The 23,233-nt window shown below is 38.0% G+C and overlaps 1 protein-coding gene across 2 annotated transcripts in view; it reads right to left on the reverse strand.

Moving 5' to 3' along the window:
* Positions 1 to 1,021: 1,021 nt before the first annotated feature.
* Tyr (tyrosinase) overlaps positions 1,022 to 23,233 on the reverse strand; it is an 84,262-nt gene continuing 62,050 nt past the window's right edge. The window contains exons 4-5 of one of the 2 annotated variants that reach the window (XM_021663673.2): positions 4,049 to 4,230; positions 1,022 to 1,251 (exon numbers count right to left, since the gene is read on the reverse strand). In XM_021663673.2, the coding sequence (XP_021519348.1) occupies positions 1,022 to 1,251; positions 4,049 to 4,230 (412 nt within the window). Of the gene's footprint in view, positions 1,252 to 4,048; positions 4,231 to 23,233 lie in introns of those variants that run through there. The other variant, XM_021663674.1, reaches the window with a different exon arrangement.

Consider the following 23,233-nt stretch of genomic DNA (forward strand, 5'->3'; position numbering starts at 1 on the left):
CAATGTGCCATGAGACTGGATGTGCCCATGGCACTGTTGCTCATATCTGGGCCAAGGGTCCTGCAGAGATGATACTCCAACCAAGGATCATGCATGGACATTGCCTAGACCCCCTGCTCAGATGTAGCCCGTAGGCAGCTCAGTCTCCAAGTAAAGGGGAGCAGGGGCTGTCTTTGGTTATGAACTCAGTGGCAGGCCCTCTGACCACCTCCCCTCTGGGGGGGTGCAGCTTTGCCAGGCCACAGAAGAAGACAGTGCAGCCAGTCCTGATGAGACCTGATAGGCTAGGGTCAGATAATAGGGGAGGAGGACTTCCCTTATCAGTGGACTAGGAGAGGAGCATATGGGGAGAAGAGGGAAGGAGGGAAGGAGCATGGGATTAGGAGGAGATAAGGGAGGGGGCCACAGCTGGGATACAAATTGAATAAGTTGTAATAAATGATAATAATAATAGATATTTATCCACAAAAATATTGTCTGACACAGCTCACACACACACACACACACACACACACACGAGAGAGAGAGAGAGAGAGAGACAGAAAGACAGAGAGACAGAGAGACAGAGAGAAAGGGAAATAACCTGGAGAGAAGGAAAGAGAGCAAATTTTTATTTAAATATATTTAAATTTAAAATGTACTAAGGGGAAAAGAAATATGTGCCTCAAAATCATAGACATAGTTTCATTACAATTTTATTTTAAATAGTCAAGAGGCATTAATCAAAACCAACCAAATTAAGTATAAGAAGAATTTTATTCAGATAAAATAAGAGGTATTTTTTTTGTAGTTGTTGCTTTTTTAAAATTTTTGTTTTGTTTTGTTTTAGCAAAAACCAGTCTTTCCTTGGGAAAAAAAGGGCTTCCAAGGACAGTAGGGTAAATCATGAGTATGAGTAAAAACAGTAAGATAAACAGCTATGGTCTATGTTTTGTATTAGATTAAAATTGTACAAATGATCTTCATCAACATAGGAAGAGTAAGGTCAGACCTTTCGGTCCCATTCTGTTTCCATGGCTGCTCATAGACGGCTCTGATACAGCAAGCTGTGGTAGTCATCTTTGTCCATCAGCAGTGGCTGCCTTTCTTCCTGGGGCTGCTGCTTCCTTTTCTGACGGCACAGGCAGCTGCCGAGCCTGGCCAGAGCTGCAGCAACAGCAGCTCCCACCAGTGCTGCTCCAAGGAGCCATGGCCAGATCTGACTAGCTTGGTCCAAGTAGGGCTCAATATAGTTTCTGTAAAAGCCTGCATCTGAAATGGAAAGAGATCATGACCACTAGCAGCATTTTGGCACACTACTGCTACTTCGGAGTGAGCTTAAAATGGCAGCTCTTTGGATTACTAACTAGAAGAGCTTGGAAGAAGTTAAACTAATCCTTCTCAGGCTAAGTTTCTTCCTTAAGAAGAAGGAAAAACAATTCTGCAACAGCTGCAACTCTTTTTGGTGATTTGTAACGGTCCTGTTTATTTATTAACTGTTGATGACCCTTTTAATAATTTGAATTATTTTTTGAGAAACACTGACAATACTGCAAGTCTCAGAGAACTTGCAAGACTGCTAGACATTTGCACAGTCTCTGCTTTTTCACTAATCTAAGCTTTCAACTATTGTGTGTGAATGTGTGTGCACATGTGTGTCTGTGTTTGTGTGTACAAGTGTGTGAGCATGGGCATGTCGGTGCCACCTAGGCCAGAAGAGAGTGTTGGGCCCCTTGAGCTGAACCTACAAGTAGTTAGCTATGAGTTCCCATGTTGGTGTTAGGATTTTAAATTCTGTCCTCTGTAAGAAGAGCAGCTTCTCTTAAATGTTGAGACAGCTCACCATTACCCACAACTTTTAGTATTAAAACAATAGTTTCAGCCAAGATTATTTTTGCAATAATTTCAAACTAAGAAATCTCCTATATCATCTATAATTACTTCAAATGTCATAAGAAACTGGGGTGGGGGTAAAAGAATTGTGACTCTTGCCACCCAATAATTAATTTTCTACTTCTTGAACCACACTGTTGGCTTTCTCATATAGATCTAGAGGCCGGGTGATTTTGAGCTTCAGCCCTGCGGTTCCTATTGCACTGAGAAATATTTATCATGGTGTTTCATATCTTCTTGTCCTATCACAACAGAAACATGGATTTTCCCTTGTGTCTGGCCTTTCTTTTATAATTGTTAGATATATTAGTGAGTTGTATAACAATGTATTTGTTTCACTGGTCAAAAAGCTTCAGAGAAATTCTATAATATCCTTTTTATTTTCACTCGGTATAAAACTTACTTGCCAGTTTCTGTGTTTTGTTTTCAAACTTAAATGATGAATAAATTAATTCATGTAGCACAACTAGACAACCCCCTAGTCATAAAAAGCACACAGTTTGTATTTATCTCATTCTTATCAGTGCCATTTTCTTTTTTCATATCATTCAATAGAAGAAATAAATATTCCATAAATACAGTGGGGTTTTTTTTTTAGCTTTTTGTCTTACATTTTTCAGGTTAGTACATTTTCTGCTCTTTTTAAATTTTCCATTATGTACCTACAAATCCTTTAAACATTGTCAAAGCTGAACTATGCACAAATCATTGCTACCATATAAGTACCCCTGTAAAATTTTGTGGTTGAATCTTTGTACTTCCTTGAACAATCTGTTGGAAACGATGTTGGAATTGGTGCATACTGAGATCCAAATTATGTTAGTCATTTCAGTGGAACTAAATTTGATCAGAATTCACACATTTGTCCATTTTTTTCTTACCTGTGAACTTATTCATGTTTCATTAACTATTCAAGAATGTATCAAAATAATAGTGCTTCTTGAATATTTCTTATCCATAAACCATTTTTTGTTTTACTTTGTATTCTTCTAGTCTTAATATTTCACTACACTGAAAGCTTAAATGTTAATCATATAGTCAGAATCTGCTTTCTTCTTACATTGCTATTATTTAAGTTAATTTAATTCCACAAGACAAATATTATCATCTTTTTATGGAAAACAATAATTAAGTAGTGAACAGTAAATGAAATAATACGTATATTTATGGTTTAAATATAAAAGGTTCACCCAGCCACTCACACCAAAAGACTGATGCTTAAAGGACTTAGCTACCAGGTGATAGATTTTGGTGGTGCTTGTATCATGAGGATACTGACAGATTTCAAACATGATGGCATAATTAGGAGGTGCTTGAAAGTAGGAGGTGAGGCCTGAATAGAAGTAAGTCAGCAAAAGCTTGTCTTTGGAAGATACATCATGGTTGTAACTCCTTCTTTGCACCCTACTGCATACTCCTGACATCACGATATTTCTATCTTGTTTTGGGCACAAGCCAATGTAACCTGTCAATCATGGTCTGAAACCGTGAGAAAATTTATTTCTTTAAGTTGTCTTTCTTAGTCATTTGTCATTGCAAAAACCAGATAGACTAGAATACTGTACTGTTTCTGCATGGAATAGGCTTTCATTATTACCTGTTCCTTCTTTGTCAGGAAAACATTAATGTAATTTTACATCGGAAAACCAAAGCCCAGAGGTAATTCCAGTCCTAAGGCTTTACACTGCGCTTTTAACCAATGGCGTAATAATTAGCATTAAAAAAGTATTGTGACAACTACTATTAGCTGATATTGAAAGTTTCCATTATTGTATTGGTAATAATATCTCACAGGGGTAAATCACAAACTGTTTTCTCTCTATCATAGTGCATGCACTGAATTCTTTAACATGGTTCAGAATAATTCATTAGTTACTCTAATCCAAATATATAACATGAACGAAGTGTGATTCTGAGAAGTGAAACAATAGGTCATAAAACAGTTAACTGATAGAATTCAATCATATATTCTTCAATAATATACCTGTACAATATGCCCTACAGAAAATGGAATAGATCCTTGGAATATAATTTGCATGATTATAAATTGGTATAAGATGTATTCTTAAGGAGTTTTTGGAAAAACAACTTGTATGTACAAAGAATGTATTTTACTAACACAAAGAGGTTGGCTACATTAGATTCCACAGTTCATCTGAAGACAAGGGAGGCTTACCTGATTCTTGTAGGTAGCTGTAGTCATATCCCAGATTCTTGGATGAAATGAAGAAATCACCATTTCTGTACAGCGGTATAAAAGGAACCATGTAGGAGTCCCTGTTATGGCCAATGGGTGCATTGGCTTCTGGGTAAGCTTCTAGAAGAGGGCGGTGTCTTCTGAGCCATTGTTCAAAAATACTACAGAGGAAAGGTTATTCAGACTCAAGAACATTTTAATTATGAGATCAAAATCTTAAATTCTAAGAAGACGATTATTAATATCACAAGACTTGAACAAATGCTCACTATCTTCAAACTCTAGCACATTACCAGTTCATGCCCTGAGGAGGGTCACTATCAGAAATAAATGTGAAGATAAGTTCAAGTTTTTCCTCATGAAAATAATTAAATATTTATAACCAGCCTAGAACCTTCAGAATACAACTTTGGGGTGAGTAAGATTTAGTCATAGTCATAAACTAAATATAAGGTTTTACATGGAAATTCAAAAGAAATAGACATAAAACAAAATTGGCCAAGCACTAGATCATATGGAGATTTTGTTTGTGCTGGGTATTAGCTATTCCAACCTTTGTCTTATGTTTGGGAAAGGCCATGTTTTTTGACGCAGATCCTACCTTTAATGATACAGGATGAAATAGCCTGTTTCCAGCTCCCCCTAAAGCTCTTATGTGACCATATCACCACTATGCAGGCAATGAGATAATACCATCCTAAGAATAGGAAATAGTAACCCAAAGGAGCAAGGACAACGGAAATCCACCTTAGCATCAAGCAAATGCAATCTTTGTATAGCATCAAATTTGAACGAGCAGCAAAGCTACTTGTACCATGAAAGGAGTCTATTGTGTGCCATTCTATTCTCTAACATGGTTGCTCAGGAGTTTGTGGATTTCGCCCCTGTTATCATCTGATGATGAGTTTATTTCACAATAGTTTTGTGAGCTAGCTAAAATCCTTTTGGCAAACTTTTTTTATTAGAAGAATACAATTTTAGCTTCTGTTAGGCACAATTAAAAGCTGGTAATGATGCAAAAGATTAAATTAATCAGAATATTTAGTAAAAATAAATTAGAAAATAAGCAGTAAAAAAAATTATACAGAGTTCTTAAAAGCATGACAAGGAAAATCAATTTGTGTTAGAAAACTGCTTTACAGGGGAAGAACAAGAGAACTGGAGAACAGGAACTTTCCCTGAGCTCTGTCTTCAGGTTTTAATCACTGTTGAAAAAAAGTCCTGGAGATGTGGTCATCTTATCCTTACAATCCAACAGATCCGAAATACAATGCTATATATAAATATATATATATTTTATCAAGGTGCCAAATATATAAGCTATTCCTAATTTTAAGTTAGTAAATCAGACATCAATAAATACTAGAGGGCAAATTATATAAAAGGAGAATGATAATCTTGAACAAATTAAAAAAAAAAACTCTTGTACTTTAAAATTCAGAAAACAGAACAAGAAAGCCAATAGAATAGCCACAATATTTTTTTTCATATGGTGAACCCAATTTTGTTCACTTGAGATCCTAATTTCAATTACTAGTCTTGTCAATATTGGATTTTACCTGTGCATTAGAAAATCAGAAAGTCATTGGTAAACATAAAAATCTGGCTCATGAATACTAATTGTTTTTTTTTAATTTTGGTTTATTATTAAAAATATGTCAAGTATTTATTGTAGCTCAACTTTCTTCATCTTTAAAATGTAAAAAAAAATCTTTATGGCATAACAATACAATGGAGATTAAAACATCACAAGACACAGGGGTGATTGTCAAATGGTAGATTTTCACAGTGTTCCCTTTTGCCAGTCTTCTTTTTTTTAATTAAATTTTTATTTTTCATATATTAATTACAGTTTATTCATTTTGTATCCCAGCATCAGCCCACTGTTTCATTCCCTCCCCATCACACTCTCCTTCCCTGATCTCCTCCCATACCCCTCTCCAAGTCTACTGGTAGGGGAAGTCCTCCACCCCTTCCATCCAAACCTAGCTTATCTTTCTCATCAGCACTGGTTGCATTGTCCTCTTCTGTGGCCTGGTAAGGCTGATCTGCCCTCAGGGGGAGGTGATCAAAGAGTCAGCCCTGAGTTCACATCAGAGACAGTCCCTGCTTAGTAGGGAATCTACTTAGAGACTGAGCTGCCATGGGCTACATCTGAGCAGGGGTTCTAAGTTATCTCCATGAATGGTCCTTGGTTGTAGTATCAGTCTCAGAAAAGACCCCTGTGTCCAGATTTTTTGGTTCTGTTGTTCTCTTTATGGATCTCCTGTCTTCTTCAGGTCTTACTATTTCCCCGATCTTTTATGAGATTTCCTGCACTCTGCTCAAAGTTTGGTTATGAGTCTCAGCATCTGCTATGATACACTGCCAGCCTTCTTAATTATTATCAACATACTAGGAGAACTTTACAACTGTTAAGTGAAATGAAATGTGGTATGAAAGAAATATGAAGGTCATATTTTTGGAGCAAGGTCTGTAATGATTGCTAACCTTTAGATAGGCAGAATTGGAAAAGAGGAGGCTTAAGAAGATAGATTTTCTGGATATTAGCCCTCTGTCAGATACAGGGTTGGTGAAGATCCTTTCTCAGTCTGTAGGCTGTCGTTTTGTTTTGACAACAGTGTCCTTTGCTTTACAGAAGCTTTTCAGTTTCTTGAGGTCCCATGTATTGATTGTTGATCTTAGAGCCTGCACTGTTGGTGTTCTTTTTAGGAAGTTGTCTCCTGTGCCAATGAGTTCAAGGCTCTTCCCCACTTTTTTTTTCCCCCAACCGATTTAGTGTGTCTTCTTTTATGTTGAGGTCTTTGATCCACTTGGAATTTAGTTTTGTGCAGGGTGATAAATATGGATCTATTTTCATTTTTTGCATGTAGATATCCAGTTAGAGCAGCACTATTTGTTGAAGATGCTGTCTTTTTTCCATTGTATGATTTTGGTTTCTTTGTTAAAAACCAAGTGTCCATAGGTGTGTGAGTTTATTTCTGGGTATTCTATTCAGTTCCATTGATTCACCATTCAGTATCTATGCCAATACCATGCAAGTTTTATTACTATTGCTCTGTAATACAGCTTGAGATCAGGGATGGAGATACCTCCAGACAATCTGTTGTTGTACAGGATAGTTTTGGCAATTCTGTTTTGTTTTGTTTTGTTTTGTTTTTCCATATGAAATTAAGAATTGTTCTTTCAAGGTCTATAAGAAATTGTGTTGGTATTTTGATGGGAATTGCATTGAATCTGTAGATTGCTTTTGGCAGGATGGCCATTTTCACTGTGATAATAATACGGATCCATGAGCACGGGAAAATTTTCCAAGTTCTGCTATCTTCTTCAATTTCTTTCTTCAGGGACTTGAAGGATTTTTTCAAAAAGATCTTTCACTTGCTTGGTTAGAGTAACCCCAAGGTTCTTTATGTTATTAGTGGCTATTGTGAACGGTGTTTTTTCCCCCTAATTTCTTTCTCAGCCCATTTGTCTTTTGTATACAGGAGGGCTTCTGATTTTTTTGGGTTAATTTTGTATCCAGCCACTTTGCTGAAGGGGTTTATCAACTGAAGAAGATCTCTGGTTGAATTTTTGGGGTTGCTTATGTATACTGTCATATCATCTGTGAATAGTAATACTTTGACTTCCTCCTTTTCGATTTGTATCCCTTTGATTTCCTTTAGTTGTCATATATATATATATATATATATATATATATATATATATATAAAACTAAAGAAGTTAAAAAGCAACAAATCATAGCAGAGAAACACTTAAAGAAATGCTCAACATCCTTAGTCATCAGGAAGGGGCAAATCAAAACAACCCTGAGATTTCACCTTACACTCATCATAATGTTTAAGATCAAAAACTCAAGTGACAAGGATGTGGAGAAAGGAGACGAGAGGAGAAAGGGAAACCCTCCTCCATTGCTGGTGGGGATGTAAACTTGTACAACCACTTTGCAAGTCAATCTGGCGCTTTCTCAGACAATTAGGAATAGCGCTTCCTCAAGATGTAGCTATACCACTCCTGGACGTTTATGCAAAGTATGCTCAAGTACACAACAAGGACATTTGCTCAACCATGTTCATAGCAGCTTTATTCATAATAGGCAGAACCTGGAAATAACCCAGATGTCCCTCAAATGAGGAGTGAATACAGAAATTTTGGTACATTAACACAGTGGAATAATACTCAGCAATTAGAAACAAGGAAATTATGAAATTTGCAGGCAAATGGTGGGATCCCGAATGAGGTATCCCAGAAGCAGAAAGACACATATGGTATATACTTACTTATAAGTGGATACTAGATATATAATATAGCAGACACATACTAAAATCTGTACACCTAAAGAAGCTAATCAAGAAGGAGGACCCTGGGTAAGAAGATCAATCCTCACTCAGAGAGGCCAAAGGGACAGACATTGGAAGAGGAAGAAAATCGGAAACAGTACAGGAGCCTACCACAGAGGGCCTCTGAAAGACTCTACCCAGCAGGGTATAAGAGCAGATGTTGAGACTCATAACTAAACTCTGGGCAGAGTACAGGCAATCATATGAAAGAAGGGGGAGATAGTAAGATCTGGAGAGAACAGGAGCTCCACAAGGAGAGTGACAGAATCAAAATATCTGGGCACCAGGGTCTTTTATGAGACTGATACTCCAACCAAAGACCATGCTTGGAGATAACCTAGAATCCCTGCTCAGAAATAGCTCATGGCAGCTCAGTGTCCAAGTGGGAACCCTAGTAAGGGGAACAGGAACTGTCTCTGACATGAACTCAGGGTTGGCTCTTTAATCACCTCCCCCTGAGCAAGGAGCAGCCTTGCCATACCACAGAGGAAGACATTTCATCCAGTCCTGATGATACCGGGTAGGATAGGGTCAGAGGGAAGGGGAGGAGAACCTCCGTTATCAGTGGACTTTGTAGAGGGGCAGGGAGGAGATGAGGGAAAGAGGGTGTTATGGGGAAGGAATGAGGGAAGGGTCTACAGCTGGGATACAAAGTGAATGAACAATAATTAATATAAAAAATAAAAATTTAATAAAAAATGATCCTATTGTGCCAGTCAGATATTCTATCATAACAAACAAAAGCAAAATAATAAACACACACACACATACACAAACATACACACACATGTACACACACATACACACACACATACATACACACACATACAGACACACACATACAGACACACACATACAGACACACACACACACACACACACACACAAAGAACAATTTTCTTTGGGTTCCAGATTTCTAAATAAATAAATTAAAAAATAAGAAAAAGAACTTTCTTAAAAAACACCAAATTCTATGTAAGGTTTATAGTTTCATAATTTTTTACTATTATCTTTTACTTTTATCTTCACAAAATTTTTACTTTTTAATCACATACAATTTAGAAAATATAAATAATCCAAAAGATGAAAAAAAATCACTTGCAATTGCTTTAAATTTGGTTTTTTATTTGTGTACATATAATATTCCATATATACTTGATCCAAATGGCATTATACTGCTAATTTATATATGTGATATTTTATTTGTTTAAAGCCACATGCTTTATACTAGTAAATATATATTTTAGCCATATGGAGAATATTTGACATTTTCTCCCTTCCCAACCCCTCCTACACTTTGATTTAGGAACAGACCAAAATGCAATGAGTCACTAGGCAGAGGCTGGAGGAAAAATTTGTCCCTGATGTCAATTGAGAAAAATTACTGTTATAGTTTAATTTATATATAATCTTGTTTCTACCAAGAAATAAAAAACAAACTTTTGCCTAAATAGGACAAGGGCATCAATCCTTAGCACCTGATTTAATGGATGAAACCATTAATTTGCTTACTACCTTATCAACCTGTGAAAATGAAGGCATTAGTCTTGATTAAAATCTTCACTGGTAGTTCTCATCTTCAGCTAATTTCATCAAACTGTGTCTAGAATGGCTTTCATTAAAATACTAATAGTAAACTGGATAATCACACTGACAGTTTGGGTGGATCTCATCAAAGGAAAGGGAAAAGGGTCTCTCTCTGAAGTAGCCATGGCTAGTTCTTTAACTTTCTCCCCCTGATGGGGGAGCAGCCTTGTCAGGACGAAGAGGAGGACAATGTAGCCTGTTCTAATGAGACTTAATAAGCTAGGGTAAGATGGAAGGGGAGGGGGACCTCCCCTATCCTTAGACTTGGAGAGGGGCATAGGAGGAGATGAAAGTGGGAGAGTGGAATTGAGAGGGGAGGAGGGAGGGAGCCACAGCTGGGATATAAAGTGAATAAACTGTAATTAATATAAAAAATAAAAAATAATTTAAAAAACTCATTTGAATTGAATCTAAATAGATTTCTGAAGGTCTGAAAGATAGTGATATAGGTATTGTAGAAACAGAAAGAAATGATCATAGTTATAAGGAGTGATAAGTTTCAAACATTAACCTAACATAAAATATTTGGTTACAAATCTAATGTAAAATCTTTGGTTGCTATTGTCTATTCAATAATAAAAAGACAAAGTGGAAAATGATCAATTTCCCTCAAGCTCATAAGAAAATCCAGGTTTCAAGACAAACTGCTAACCCTGAAACTATAGGTATACATACACCCTAAAGAATATGGTTAAAATCTGCCTCCTAGGACCAAGTGCAGCTGGATCCATAAATAGCTGAAACACTTAAACATTTCAGGAACATCTGGAGATTTATTCAAAGCTGGGGAGATAATGACAAACTTCCAGGGTAGCACTCCCAAGGAAATTACAACATACATTGTAAGTTTCCATCCAGGAAATCTACAAGGTTGTCAGGATGAAGATACAAGATTCTTGTCTAACCCTGTTCATGACAACACAAGAAATCATTGTAAATTATGTTGAGGAGGTTTTCTAGTAGAGGATGACTTCCAGAATGTGTTTTAACTGGAGAAAGGGCATTCTCCCAATCTATGTGAAAACAAAACAAAACAAAAAACAAAAAACCAAGGACGCAGGATATCTACAAAATGTTTTTGCACTGCTGAAGAAAGAGAATAGAGAATTGATATGGTGAGAAGGGTTTAGAAAAACAGGTTTGTAAGCCATAACACTGTGCACTAAAAGTTAGAAAAGTTCCAGAATATTCCACGACTTTCTGGCTCTCAAACTGTATCATCACATCAACGAAGAGACAGTGTCAAATTCATAGATTATACTTAGAGGAACTACAATACACTGAGAAATAATATATAGGTCCTTAAGGAAGGAAAACAGAGAAATCTAAAGACAAAAGAAAAAAGTCAAAAATAAAGTCAAAGGTACTAAGGAAATCTGAAACTTGGCCACCTATAAATATAGTAAATCAATCAAAGATTCTTGGATGCTTAAAAAAAAGCATGAACCTCATACTATTTGTATTTACCTCACCTACTACAATTAAATAAAAACAGATACTAAAGCATGTCAAAAGTTAAGAAAAAGTTGTCTGAAGAGACAAAGTAATCATCAGAACCCCAAATACCGTGTATACTTTTGGGATTATCAAACACGGAATTCAAAACTACATTAATAATTTGCTTAGTTCTAACTGGAAATGTAGAAAGCTCACAAGAGAAAATGAGAAATGCAAGAAGATTTGCAAACTCTTTATTAGGAATCAAAGGAGGGGACATCCAAAATGGTGGCATGAACCAGGTAAGGTATCTGATCAGCAGCTCAGCAGTGAGAGCAGAGTGACTGACAGGCTGTACTGTGGACCTCAAAACCTGATGTCTGTGTTTCTCAGATGAGAGGAGAATCTATGGGGAAATGTGAGGGTCCATGTTCAGGCCACACAGCTAATACTGGAAAAAATTCCTGGGCTCCCACTTGGCACTCCTCCAACCCTAGGTCATCTGCCCAAGTTCAGCATCTGTGGATACCTTCCTGGTATCTGTGGCTCACAGCTCTCACCTTGGATGCTCACTTTCATTGTGCTTGGAGTGAATACCTTTCAGTACTGAGGGTGAGGATCCACACCCAGGCGCCCACTCTCACAGTCCTGTGGACATTTTCTGGGTACCAGCAGCTTCTGGTGCTAAATCTGGGAGCCTACTCTGACCTCCTGTGGACACCTTCCTGGTAACAGCCGCTAGTGGCACTCACTCTCACCATCCTGTGGAGAGGATAGCTTCCAGTACTTGGGGGAGAGGATGTTCCATTCTCCCTGCTCCCCAGCTGCCTGGCTCACCTGGGTCAGAAACAGAGAGCCCAGCACAGACAGTGAACACAGAGGAGCTGAAGTAGGCATGGGACCCAAGTCCCATTGTTAGCCATCTCTAGGAAGTCTTTGGGACAATGGAGCAAATCTAGGCTCAGAGATTTTTCCACCTGTGGTTCAATTACAAACAGTGAGGCAGCAGAAACAGTAAATCCAGAAGAGGTAATTTGGGCGAGGGTCCAACATACTAACTTGAGGAGGCCTGTGGGGCACTGGAGCAGCTCTAGGCTCAGAGACCATTCTGCCTGTTCCCCAGCTGCGTGGCCCACCTGGGTCAAAAACAGCCAGCCCAAAGACAGTGAACACAGTGGAGCTGAGCTAGGTTCCAGACCCAACTCCCATTGTCTGCCATCTGAAGAAAGCCTGTGGAGCACCAGAGCAGATCTAGGCTTGGATATCTGCTGCCTATGCTCCAGCTGCCTGGCCTACCGGGGTCACAAATGGTGAGCCATCAGAGACAGTAAAATCAGCAGAGTGCCCTCCCTTTCTTAGCTCCATCTGAAACTCCAGCACCCATTCTTGAGCCCCAGGACATCTCTCATCTTCCTATAGTCTACTGCAGACTTCAGAGACAGATGGACCCAGTCAGAAGTACAGGCTCCAGGAACAGTCAAGGCTACAGACAACCAGATGGCTAGAGGCCAGTATAAGAATACAATCAACAAAACCCAGGATAAAATGGCTTCAACAGAATCTCCCAAAATTAGTGGATATTCTAATGCAGCTGAAACACAGGAAAATGACCTTAATCTATTATGCAGTTATTAGAGGCACATAACAAGGAAACAAACAAAAACATAGAGGTCATCATGGACAGGAATCCACAATCAAACAGGTGAAGGAAATGAATAAAATCTTTCTAGACATGAAAACAGAATTAGAATCAATAAAGAAAACACAAACCAAGAAAACCCTGGAGATGGAAATCTTAAAAAGGGATCAGGAACCACAGAGGTAAACATCAACAACAGAATACAGGAGATGGAAGAGAGAATCTCAGGCGCTGAAGATACACTTACAGAAATTGATACATTTCTCAAAGAAAACAAAAATGGGAAAGTTCCTGACACAAAACTTCCAAGAAATCAAAGACACCAAGAAAAGAAGAAACCTAAGAATAATAGGAATAGGCAAAAAAGAAGATTCCAGGTTCCAAGGTCCAGAAAATATTTTTGAGAAAATCATAGAAGCATATTCCCCATCCTAAAGAAAAAGATGCACTTAAATATACAAGAGGCTTACAGAACACCAAATAGACTAGACCAGAGAAGAAATTCCTCTTGCCACATAATAATCAAAACACTAAATCAACAGAACAATAAAAAAAAAATTAAAAGCACGAAGGGAATAAAGGCCAAGTAACATAAAGGTAAACCTATCAGAATCACACCAGACTTCTCAACAGAGACTATGAAAGCCCAGAAGAGCCTGGGAAGATATCATGCAAACACTAAGAGACCGTAGATGCCATCCCAGACTACTATACCCAGCAAAACTTTCAATTAACATAGAGGAAGAAAACAACATATTCCATGACATAACTAAATTTAAACAATATATATGCAGCATCTCAGCCCTACAAAAGATACTAGAAGAAAAACTGCAACCCAACGAAATCAACTACACCCAAGAAAACACAGAATAAAGATACCTTCACAACAAAAAAGCAAAAGAAAACAAGTGCACAAACACTCAATCATGACAAGCTCCACAATAAAAGAACTAACAATCCTTGGTCACTGGTATCTATCAATATCAATGGACTCAACAATAAAAAGACACAGACCAACAGAATGGTTGCAGAAATAGGATCCAACATTCTGCTGCATCTAAGAAACAGACCTCTGCAACAAAGATAGAGTAAGGGGCTGGAAAAAGGTTTTCCAAGCAAACAGACCCAAGAAGCAAGCTGGAGTAGCCAACCTAATAACTATTAAATAGTCTTTCAACCAAAATTAATCAAAAGTGATCAGGAGGAACACTTTATTCTCATCAAAGGAAAAATCCACCAGGAGGACATCACAATCCTGAATATCTAGGCCCCAAACACAAGGACACTTGCATTTATAAAAGAGACATTATTACAGCTTAAATCACACACAAATTGCAACACCTTATTATTGACAGACTTCAATACCCTACTCTCACCAAGGGACACATGATCAAGACAGAAGCTAAACAGAGAAATAATGACACTTATAGAGGTCTTATATCAAATGGATCTTAAAGATGTCTGTAGAATTTTTCACCCAAACTCAAAAGAGTATACCTTCTTCTCAGTACCTCATGGAATTTTCTCCAAAATTAACCATATAGTCAGGCACAAAGCAAGCCTCAACAGATACAAGAAGATTGAAATAATCCCTTGTATCCATCAGATCACCATGGTCTAAAACTAGACCTCAATAACAGAAATAGCAAAAAGCCTACACACCCATGGAAACTGAACAACTCTACTCAACAACAGCTGGGTCACAGAAGAAATAAAGAAAGAAATTAAAGACTTCCTAGAATTCAATGAAAATGAAGGCACAACTTACCCTAACATATGGGACACAATGAAAGGAGTACTAAGAGGAAAGTTTATAGCACTTAACTCCTTCATAAAGAAATTTGAGACATCTCATACAAGCAACTTAACAGCACACCTGGAAGCCATAGGGGGAAAAAAAGAGAAGCAGACATGCCCTAGAAGATTAGACAGCTGAAGATAATCACACTCTAGGCTGAAATCAATAAATTAGAGACAAACAGAATGATTCAAATAATCAACAAAACCAAAAGATGGTTCTATGAGAAAATCAACAAGACAGACAAACCCTTAGCCAAACTAATGGAAAGGCAAAGGGACACTATCCAAATAAACAAAATTAGAAATGAATAGTGGGACATAATGATAGACACTGAGGAAATCCAAACAATCATTAGGTCCTACTTCAAAGTCCGATATGCCAACAACATTTGAAAATCTAAATGAAATACAATTTTCTTGATAGATTCCGTTTACCAAAGTTGAATCAAGATCAGGTAAACAAATCAAATATTCTTGTATCTCCTAAGGAAACAGAAGCTGTCATCATCAGTCTCTCATCTAAAAAAGGTTCAGGGCCAGATGGTTTCAGCAATGAATTCTATCAGACCTTCAAAGAAGAGCTAATAGCAATACTTTTTAAACTATTCTACAGAATAGAAACAGAAAGAACATTACCATACTCCTTCTATGAGGCCACAGTCACCTTGATATCTAACCTGCACAAAGACCCAACAAATAAAGAGAATTTCAGACCAATTTCCGCTATGAACATTGACACAAAAAAATACCCAATAAACTACTCTCAAACCGAATCCAAGGACACAAAGATATCATCTGACATGACCAAATAGGCTTCATCCAGGCATGCAGGGGTGGTTCAATAAATGAAAATACATCATTATAATCTACTTTATAAACAAAATGAAAGAAAAAAAAAACACATGATAAAATCTAACATCCGTTCATGATTAAAGTTTTGGAGATATCAGGGATATAAGGCACATATGTAAACATAATAAAGGCAATATACAGCAAGCCTATAACAAACTTCAAACTTAATGGAGAGAAACTTAAATCAATCCCAATGAAATCAGGGACAAGGCAAGGCTGCCCACTCTCTGCATATCTCTTCAACATATTACTGGAAGTCTTAGCTAGAACAATAAGACAACGCAAAGAGAAAAAGGGGACACAAATCAGAAAGGAAGAAGTCAAACTATTGTTATTTGCAGATGATATGTTAGCAAACATGAGTGACCCCAAGCCAGAGAACTCCTTCAGCTGGTAAACACCTTCACAAAAGTGGCTGGATACAAAATTATCTCAAGGAAATCACTAGCCCTCCTGTATACAAAAGACAAATGGGTTGAGAAAGAAATTAGGGAAACAACAACCTTCACATTAGCCACAAATAACATTAAGTAGCTTGGTGTGACTCTATCCAAGGAAGTGAAAGACTAGGATAAAACACTTAAAGTCTCTGAAGAAAGAAATTGAAGAAGATATCAGAAGATGGAAAGCTCTCCCAGGCTCATAGATCAGTAGGATTAATATAGTGAAAATGGCCATCCTGCCATCCTACCAAAAGCAATCTATACATTCAATGCAATTCCAATCAAAATACCAACACAATTTTTATAGACCTTGAAAAATCAATTATTGACTTCATATGGAAAAACAAAAACAAAATAAAACCCAGAATAGCTAAAATAATCCTGTACAATAAAAGATCTTCTGGAGGTACCTCCATCCCTGATCTCAAGCTGTACTGTAAAGAAACAGAAAAAAAAAATGGTATGGTACTGTCATAGAAACTGACTGGAGGATCAACAGAATTGAATAAAAGACCCAGAAATAAATCCACACACCAAAATCATACAATGGAAAAAAGATAGCATCTTCATTAAATGGTACTGGTCTAACTGGAGGTCTACATGTAGAAAAATGCAAATAGATCCATATTTATCACCCTGCACAAAACTAAAGTCCAAGTGAATCAAAGACCTCCATATAAAACAAGACACACTAAACCTCTTAGAAGAGAAATTGGGGAAGAGCCTTGAGTTCACTGGCACAGGAGACAACTTTCTGAATAAAACCCCAGTAGCACAGGCTCTAAGATCAACAATCCCACAGAGGAGGGCTTTGCAGCCAGTCCTGAAGATACCTGATAAAACAGGATCAGATGAATGGGGAGGAGGTCCCCCCTATCAGTGGACTTGGAAAGGGGCACGGTGGAGATGAGGGAAGGAGGGAGGGAGGGACTGGGAGGGAATGAGGGATCGGGACACGGCTGGGATACAGAGTTAATAAAATGTAACTGATAAAAAAAAAAGATCAACAATCAATAAATGGAACCTCCTGAAACTGAAAATCTTCTGTAAAGCAAAGGACACTTTCAACAGAACAAAACAACAGCCTACAGACTGGGAAAAGATCTTCACCAACCCAATATCTGACCAAGGGCTAATATCCAGAGTATATAAAGACTCAAAAAGCTAAACACACACACACACACACACACACACACACACACACACACAAACCCCACAAAAAATCCAATTAAAAAATGGGGTATGGAGATAAACAGAGAATTCTCAACCAAGGAAAAATGGTATTTAAGTGGAGGAACACTTAAAAGAAATATTCAATGTCCTTAGTCATCAGGGAAATTCAAATCAAAACAACTTGGAAATACCATCTCAGACCCATCAGAATGGCTAAGATAAAAAAAAAAACAAAAAAAACAAAAAACAAAACAAAAAAAAAAAAAAAAAACACCTCAAAATGTTACGCTCAGGATGCGAGGCTAAGCACTGTACTCAGGGTCAGCCGCTTTCGACCCAGAGAAGAGCATGTCTGATTGCATGTGGGTTGATGCCCCAGGTCCCACCTCTGAGAAAAAGGTATCGGACAGGTCTGATGCTCTTTGGGTGGATGACACCTAAATGAACATTGGTACAAAGTCCCAATTTATTTCTAATATCAGAGATCAAACCTCTACTCTTGCCTGATGCGTCTAAAACAAAAAGGGGGAACTGTAGAGAGCTGCATAATGCCGCGCCTTAAAGATGGAGCTGGTTTCTGCCTTCCACTTTCCCGATGATGAGTGCTTTCTGTCACAAACAACTCCATATTTGGCTAAGGCTGAGGATCTGGCTTGCTTCTGTGTATGTGGACCTATCTGCATTGCCCATGAGGCACGCTGGGGTTGGCTACCCAGAGGCTATTTAAGTTGTGGGCTGGCTTTCCCCAGGGTCAGAAGATTGTTCAAGATTCCTGAATAAACTGCATTGAGAAGAACAAAAAAAAAAAAAAAAAAAAAAAAAAAGATCAGAAAGAAGGAGAGGAGGACCTCCCCTATCAGTGGACTTGGGGAGAAGCATGCATACAAAAAGGGGGGGAACGTGGGACTGGGAGGGGAGGAGGGAGGGGCTTATGGGGGGATACAAAAGGAATAAAGTGTAATTAATAAAAGTTAAATAAAAAAATTAAAAAAAACCCACCTCAAGTGACAACACATGCTAAAGAGGATGTGGAGAAAGAAATACAGAAATAAATCCACACACCTATGGATACCTGATTTTTGACAAAGAAGCCAAAAACATACAATGGATAAAAGATAATATCTTCAAGAAATGGTGCTGGTCTAACTGGATGTCTACATGCAGAAAAAATGCATTCAAGTAGGGACCCCCTCCACTGCTAATGTGATTGCAAACTTGTACAACCACTTTGGAAATCAATCTAGTGCTTTCTCAGAAAACTTGCAATGCTGCTACCTCAAGATCCCTCTATGCCACTCCTGGACATATATCCAAAAGATGCTCAACCATGCAAGAAGGACATTTGCTCAAATATGTTCATAACAGCTTTATGAACATATAGTAGCTGGAATCTGGAAACAACCTAGATATCTCTCAAAGAAGAATGGATATAGAAATTTTGGTACATTTACACAATGGAATATTACTCAGTTATTAAATATAAGAAAATCATGAATTTTGAGGCAAGTGGATTGAACTAGAAAAGATCCTGAGTGATGATGATGAGCAGAGAGACACACATGGTGTATACTCACTTACAAGAGAATATTAGCCATATAATATGGAGTAGCCATACTAAAATCTACAGGCCTAAAGAAACTAAACAACAAGGAGGACCCTAGAGAAGATGCTTAATTCTCATTCAGAAGGGAAAACAGAACAGACACTGGAAGTGGTAGAAGAAAGGGAACAGGACAGGAGCCTACCACAGATGTCCTCTAAAAGACTCCAATCAGCAAGGGATCAAAGTAAATACAGAGACTTACAGCCAAACTTGGACAGAGCACAGGGGGTCATACGGAAGAAGGGGGATCTAAAAGGATCTGGTGTGGACAGGAGCTGCACAAGGAGACCAACCAAGCCAAAAAAACAAACAAAAAACAAAAAACAAGGCCCTGGGGGGAACTGCAGAGACTGCTGCATCAACAACCATAGATCATACATACATAGAGTACCTACACCCCCTGCTCAGAGCCCCTGCACCTGCACATAGACAGCCCAGCCTCCATGTGGGTTCCCTAGCAAAGGGAGAAGTGACAGTCTTTGACATGAACTCAGTTGCCTGCTCCTTGAGCACTTCTCCCTGGTGGGGCGACCTAGCCATCCCACAGAGGAAGAAGATCCAAGCAATCCTGATGAAACCTGATAGGCTAGGGTCAAACAGTAGGGGAGGAGGAAAAAGAAATTTTGGAGGAATATTGGAGGGAGGGTGGGACCTGGAGGAGATGAGGGAAGGGCTTACAACTGGGATAAGTGAATAAATTGCAAATAATAATTTAAAAAAGAATCAAAGGAGGAAACATCAGAAAGTTTAAAAAACTACAGTAGAAATAAACGATGTCTTCAGTGAGTTATCAGTAGATTTAACAGTTGTGGAATGAATTAGCAAAGTTAAAGATGATTTAGTAGAAATGTCTCAAACCAAAATGTAAAAGAGAGAGGAGAGAGAAAGAGAGAGCAGAGAGAGAGAGAGAGAGAGAGAGAGAGAGAGAGAGAGAGAGAGAGAGAGAGAGACTGGGAGATCAAAAGAAATGGAGGGCAGAGGAGAAAGACAGAATTTAAAAAAATGCCTCAATAGAAAATTGTTGAATAATCTTAAAGATGTACTCTGGTTGTTCTCCTCCTGCATGGGGCCTGCAGCAGCTCAAGGAGGCAGGAGGGGCTGGAGATGAGAAGCCTGCTTGGAATGGTCGGTGAGAACTGTACAGGGGGCCTCCAAGAACAGGTGAACATAATTGGTTGAAACTAAGCACTTCGAGGATGCTTGATTTGCATATGTATCACGCTACAATCATAAGAGTAGAATGCCAGTGCTTGATTAACGTATAGATAAGAGCAAGGAGGGGAGAGCTAGCAGAAAGCTGTGTCAGAGGCCATGTATCAAGTGTGGCTAGGGGAATCTAGTATCTAAAGGCATGCTCCTGATGAAGTCAGGCAAAGAGCAGGGAACCCTGCTGAGGGGAGGGAGTTCAGCCTTTAGCTCCAAGCTGGTAATGCCTATTCTGTCCAGGCAAGAACTGCAACCTCAACCAGCAGAGTATCCCCAACATAGTATAAGCATAGCTGGAATATCGGAATACAAGAATGGGCTAAATGGAGTGGATATACTCCAATAGAATAATAGGGTTTTTTTTGGGGGGGGGCAGAATGGCAAATTAATACATTCAGTAAGTTTGAATACCCTGTAGTAGTATAGAGTCAGATATGATTAAAGAAACAACTATTATAACACACACACACACACACACAAAGGTATATAGATATAGACATAGCTATATAAAGAGGAAAAAGTATGTCTAGGCAGAAAGGAAAAGTGTACAAGGAAGAAATCACAACTGAATCATGAGACATTACACAGGAGCTTTTATGCCTCATGTTTCTGGGCAAAACGTTTTCACTCCCAAAGAAATAGAATCCTGGAAAAGTGGTATAGGAATTGCGCAATACAGCATCTTGATTTAAACGTAAAGAAATCTCTCTGTAAGTGGGAAACTGAAGCAATGTGTAGCGTTGCTTATTATGTACTCAGCTAGAATGTTCTGAACGTAGCTGGGACTTTACAACAGGTTTCTGTAATGTACAGTGGTACCTAACTTTTCTATCCCATGTTTAATACTTTCCTGGTAATATGCGAGAAACTGCTTTGCATTTAGGAATTAAAGCAGAAAGTTAAAACTTTAATGTTTTTCTCCAATTGGGGAAAACCTTTTTTTTTTTTTATGTGCATGTGTCACTGGAAAGGGTGTTTAAAGTTGAAACTAGACAGTTTCAGTCATTAATCCTTCCGTGAGAAGTAGATTTTTATCATAAAATGTCTTCCAGATTGCAGAGAAGGGTTGAATCCATAATTGTGAAATACTACCATTGATATTCTAAGAGTGTGTACCAGTTGGACCCAGAGTCTAATACAGAGAAGTGGGTTGCAGAGATAGACACTGACATGAAATTTTCTGATGAGTACCTTGAACTTCCTTCTGTAGGGAAGCTTGTGAGAGTCTGTGAAGTGACTCCCAAAACGGCAGAGTGTTTTCTGGACAAGGCACATCCACAACAGGTAAGTGTACACTGAAGGAGTTAAGGAAAAGAATTTACAGTCTATTCTGCTGAAAGAAAGAACTCCCTACCGGAGGAGCAGATGAGAAGGAAATATGCGCTCTTTCTATTTTTAAAGTCTATGGAAGTACGAAATATGGACATTTGGTTTCAAGTGTGTGTTTGCGTGTGTGTGTGTGTGTGTGTGTGTGTGTGAGAGAGAGAGAGAGAGAGAGAGAGAGAGAGAGAGAGAGAGAAAACAAATTATTTTCCCAGCTTCATTTTTTTTTAATATCTGTAGTGTTACTAATAATAAGGGCAAAGGTTGTGAGAAGGCAGCGAGCTAGGTGCACAGTCTACTGGGCACCCAGGCTGATTAGTTGTAGCTACTTTGTTTTACAAAACAGAAACTTCCTCTGTTTCACTTAATACAAGAGCCAATGTCAATATTTTAAAAATAATATTAATATCATTATTAAAATCTGACATTTTAGATCTGTGGGCTACATTTGATATACTGTAGACTAGCTGGAGAATTTTATAAGAAATACTTTTCCAAACAGTATTTTATTTTGTACCTTTATTAATGATTACAAACACTTTAATACATACAAGTACGTATGCTTTGTTATCTGGAAGGAAGAATCTCCATTCCATTCTCTCTCTTCTGATTCAGCCTCATTCCTCCCACACTTTTCTTTCCCAATTTCCTGCTCTCTTTCTGTGTGTCTCTTTGTCTCTGTCTCTCTCTCTCTCTCTCTCTCTAATTCCTAATGAATCCTTTTAGTACTGTTTGTATAGGTATGGGTGTAGGGCCACCTACTGGAGGGTGGATTGCCTCTCCAGGATCCAGAAAATTAATATTAAGCAAGCTAAGAATATTTTAAAGTAGAGTAAAACATTTGTAGAGACGATGAGAGAATGATTCAGTCAGTATAGTAGTTGCTATGTAAGCATGATGAACTGACTCTAGATCTCCAGCAGCTATTCAAAAGGATAATGTAATATAAATTATTTTGGTAAATTGACATGTCATTTATGCTTAGGAAGAGACTCTGAGAACAAGGTGGGCCTTTTTTCTGAGACCCACATATGTTTATCTCATGCCCTCTGAGACCCTTTTCTAAGACTTGCTGTCCAGCTATTTTTTGCCAATTGGCACTCTGCAAGTTTGCTGAGACCTTGTCTCAGAAACTAAGGTGAAGCAGTAAGGAGGAACAAGCCCAGAGTTAGCTTCTAAACTCCATATGCAGGAGAACATCCTAAAAATACACACACACACACACACACACACACACACACACACACTCACTCACTCACATATGCACACACATAGATGAGATTTAGACATAGGTAGGAACAAAGGGGAAACTGTGAAGATAAAAAAGATCATTTGGTCACACACACACACAAAATGCCTTAGAAATAACAGCTTTGGTATCTCTTTGATCTTAGACTTCAAGCCTCCAGGATTGTAAGAAAGCAAGAAGAATAATTTATAGTATAAAAGATTACTGTTGTTGATATTGGTATTAGCATTATACTTTGATTTTGAGATTTTCTTCCTTGGGGCTTTATTATGTGTATGTTTTTCTACTGTATCATTTGTTCCTTCAAGGCTTAAGTCAAATACCACTTCAACGAGAACTTCAAAAGAATTATTTCTTTCCTCCTTTGATTATCACATGTTACAATTTTTGAAAACGTGTTTGATACTGAGAATTCATTTGCTATTACTTCTCAGCCGCTTATCTAATATCAAGTGTACAGAATTCAAATAACACAACAAATCTCTTCACTAATTATTATATGCCATATAT

The sequence above is a fragment of the Meriones unguiculatus genome, chromosome 14, assembly GCF_030254825.1.
Source record: "Meriones unguiculatus strain TT.TT164.6M chromosome 14, Bangor_MerUng_6.1, whole genome shotgun sequence".
Classification (NCBI taxonomy): Eukaryota; Metazoa; Chordata; class Mammalia; order Rodentia; family Muridae; genus Meriones; species Meriones unguiculatus.